At 48.6% G+C, this 2640-nt stretch overlaps 1 protein-coding gene across 1 annotated transcript in view; it reads right to left on the bottom strand.

Annotated features, from left to right (window-relative positions):
• Positions 1-2372, bottom strand: part of BST1 (bone marrow stromal cell antigen 1) — a 19276-nt gene extending 16904 nt beyond the window's left edge. Inside the window, 3 exon segments of the mRNA XM_007472120.1 lie at positions 960-1044; positions 1046-1072; positions 2179-2372. Of these exon segments, the coding sequence (XP_007472182.1) occupies positions 960-1044; positions 1046-1072; positions 2179-2372 (306 nt within the window).
• Between the last annotated feature and the right edge of the window lie 268 nt (positions 2373-2640).

Below are 2640 nucleotides of genomic sequence, written 5' to 3'. Positions count from 1 at the left end.
AAAATTGGTTCTGAAGAACCTAGGGGCAGGACAGGAATAAAGATGCAGACGTAGTGAATGGACTTGAGGACACGGGGAGGGGGAAGGGTAAGCTGGGATGAGGTGAGAGAGTGGCATGGACATATATACACTAGCAAATGTAAAATAGATAGCTAGTGGGAAGCAGCCACATAGCACAGAGAGATCAGCTCAGTGCTTTGTGATCACCTAGAGGGGTGGGATAGGGAGGGTGGGAGGGAGACACAAGAGGGAGGGGATATGGGGATATATGTATAGCTGATTCATTTTGTTATAAAGCAGAAACTAACACACCATTGTAAAGCAATTATACTCCAATAAAGATGTTTTTAAAAAATTTATGTCAAAAATATGTCCTTCATTAAGAAAAAATAGAATTTATGTCAGAGAAATAAAAATTATATCTAACTTTCTTTAAACTCAAGATACTGTTCTAAATAAGCAATTTACATAGATGTTCTCATTTACTTTCACTGTATTAGTGCTTAGAGTGCAGACAGAATACTGACATGTAAACTACATGATTATATGTTAACCAGTTTCTTCAAGAAACTGGTCCTGAATGGATATAATCTTAAGACCTGTTAAGAGGAGGGATTGGTCTCCCGGGAGGATACTGACATAGAGGGTTTTCTGAAGTACTCAAGGTTCAGGCCTTTCGAGCCGGTTAGGATGGAGATTGTTCAGAACTGGCCAGGTGCAGAGGCCCCGTGGGAAAGGTGTGGTGACGCCCTGATGTTCTTGTGGTTTTTGCACTGACTTCTTGACTTAGCAAAGTTCCTTCTGCCCAGGACAGGCAGGAGACCCAGGAGCACCTTTGAAGACAGAGCCACTTTCCCACCAGAGAGTCTGGCGCACGTTGTGAGTTGGCTGCTTGGCCTGGACACTGTCTGTCTCTACAGAGACAGAGCAACGTTTTACCGAGGCGAAGGTAGAGTTACCTTGTCTCTGGGAATGGAGTGCCTGGAGAGGTTAATAAAAAGGTCATGATCTGAGGGAAGCACAGAACAGATATCCTTATCCAGCTTCCCAGATGGCTGTGCAGTTCTCGTCCCTGCGGAAAAGTACAAGTTTAAAAAAGAAAAAGAAGAAAAAAACCAAAAGACCACATTCCAGTGTGATATATTTCCGTTTCTCTCTCCAAGTATTTTACTAGTGATTTTGTCAAATATCAACTCTGCAGAACTGGGCAGACAAAAAAGACAGGAAATTGTCATAACTCTTGCATTAACCCCAATTCAGAAGAGGAAGAAAAATAACTTTGGTGATGGATTTAGAAATCTGACAGTGGAAGTGTCTTTCAGAGGTGCAACACACATTCCTTAGAACTTAGAACAGGCTCACAGAGATAGCAGAAAATGCACAGAGCTAGAAGGTGACGATTCCAATAAACCACATGGGCTGCCAGCTTCAGGTGCCCCTTCATTTAGACACAGGTCCATCCTGGGGTTGGGGGCCAGGTGAGATCAGGCAAACATGCGACCTTGTAAAATCAGGAGTGAGCACAGAGTGTGGAAAAAGACTGTTCCACCTCCTGCTAAGGCAGAAAGTATGACTTCCAGTGTCTGCTGCAACTCCTTAAGTCCAACCTAGCTTTCCAAAACCATTTCCCGCCCCATTTGTAACTTATTTCTTATGCTGGGTGGTAACATGGGTGTTCCATGGGTGTTCCCATTATTTTCCATTCTTTTTTATTGGCCTGAAATCTGTCACAATAAAAACAACTGGCACAAGAGAGGGACTTCATGAAAACAGAAAAAATGTGTCCAAGGAAGGAGCAAAAATTAGTAAGAAGCACAGTGCTGGCAAGAGAGACTCAAACTTTAAAAGTCCTCTAAATTAGAAGACCTGAAATTTGAATTCCCAAAGTACCTGGCCTCGGGGAATTCCAGCTGGAGACCATATTCCTGGGTCTGATGGGTTCTGGTTAACCTTACGCTGGCTGTCGTCCAAACTCACCACTACCTAATCCTCATCCACTCCCCAACGCCCGCTTCATTTTTACACACACACACACACACACACACACACACACACACCCTTCACCTCCAGACCCCAGCCAGTGCACCCTCCCCAGTAGATTCACCATCCTCCTTCCCTCTCCCCCCTCCCCCTCCCTTCCTCTCCCTCTCCGGCTCCCTCGCCAGCCGCCGCGCTCACCGCAGCTCGGGGCTCAGCACCGCAATGTACTCCGCGCAGCGGCCCAGGAAGATGCTCTGCAGGTGCGGGATGGTGCCTTGCCCGCTCCAGCGCGCGTCCGCAGCGCCTGCAGCACCCACGGCCGGCGCCAGCAGCAGGATCAGCAGCAGCGCCGGCAGCGGCCGCCGGGACCGCGCGCACCCCCGGGCTTCCATCGCAGTCACTTTGGGGGTGCTTCCCGGACTCGCCTCCTCCCGTCGCGCTGAGGTGGCTCCCCGAGCCCTAACGGAACCCGCGCTCACTTGCTGTTTCTCTTTCTGCTTCAGCTCCGGAACTGAGTTGGGACGTTACTGGGGGCAGGACTATTGCCCTCGGCTAATCTCGGCCGGAGTCCACGAGGTGGGAGGCCCAAAGAAGAAGCAAGGTTGGAGAAGGGGTGAGGCGAGTTCGGTCCCCCGAAGGAAGATTTTTCTGGCTTCAAAC

Source organism: Lipotes vexillifer, unplaced genomic scaffold, assembly GCF_000442215.2.
Source record: "Lipotes vexillifer unplaced genomic scaffold, Lipotes_vexillifer_v1.1 scaffold1653, whole genome shotgun sequence".
Taxonomy (NCBI): Eukaryota; Metazoa; Chordata; class Mammalia; order Artiodactyla; family Lipotidae; genus Lipotes; species Lipotes vexillifer.
This window is presented reverse-complemented; position numbering and strand designations above follow the sequence as displayed.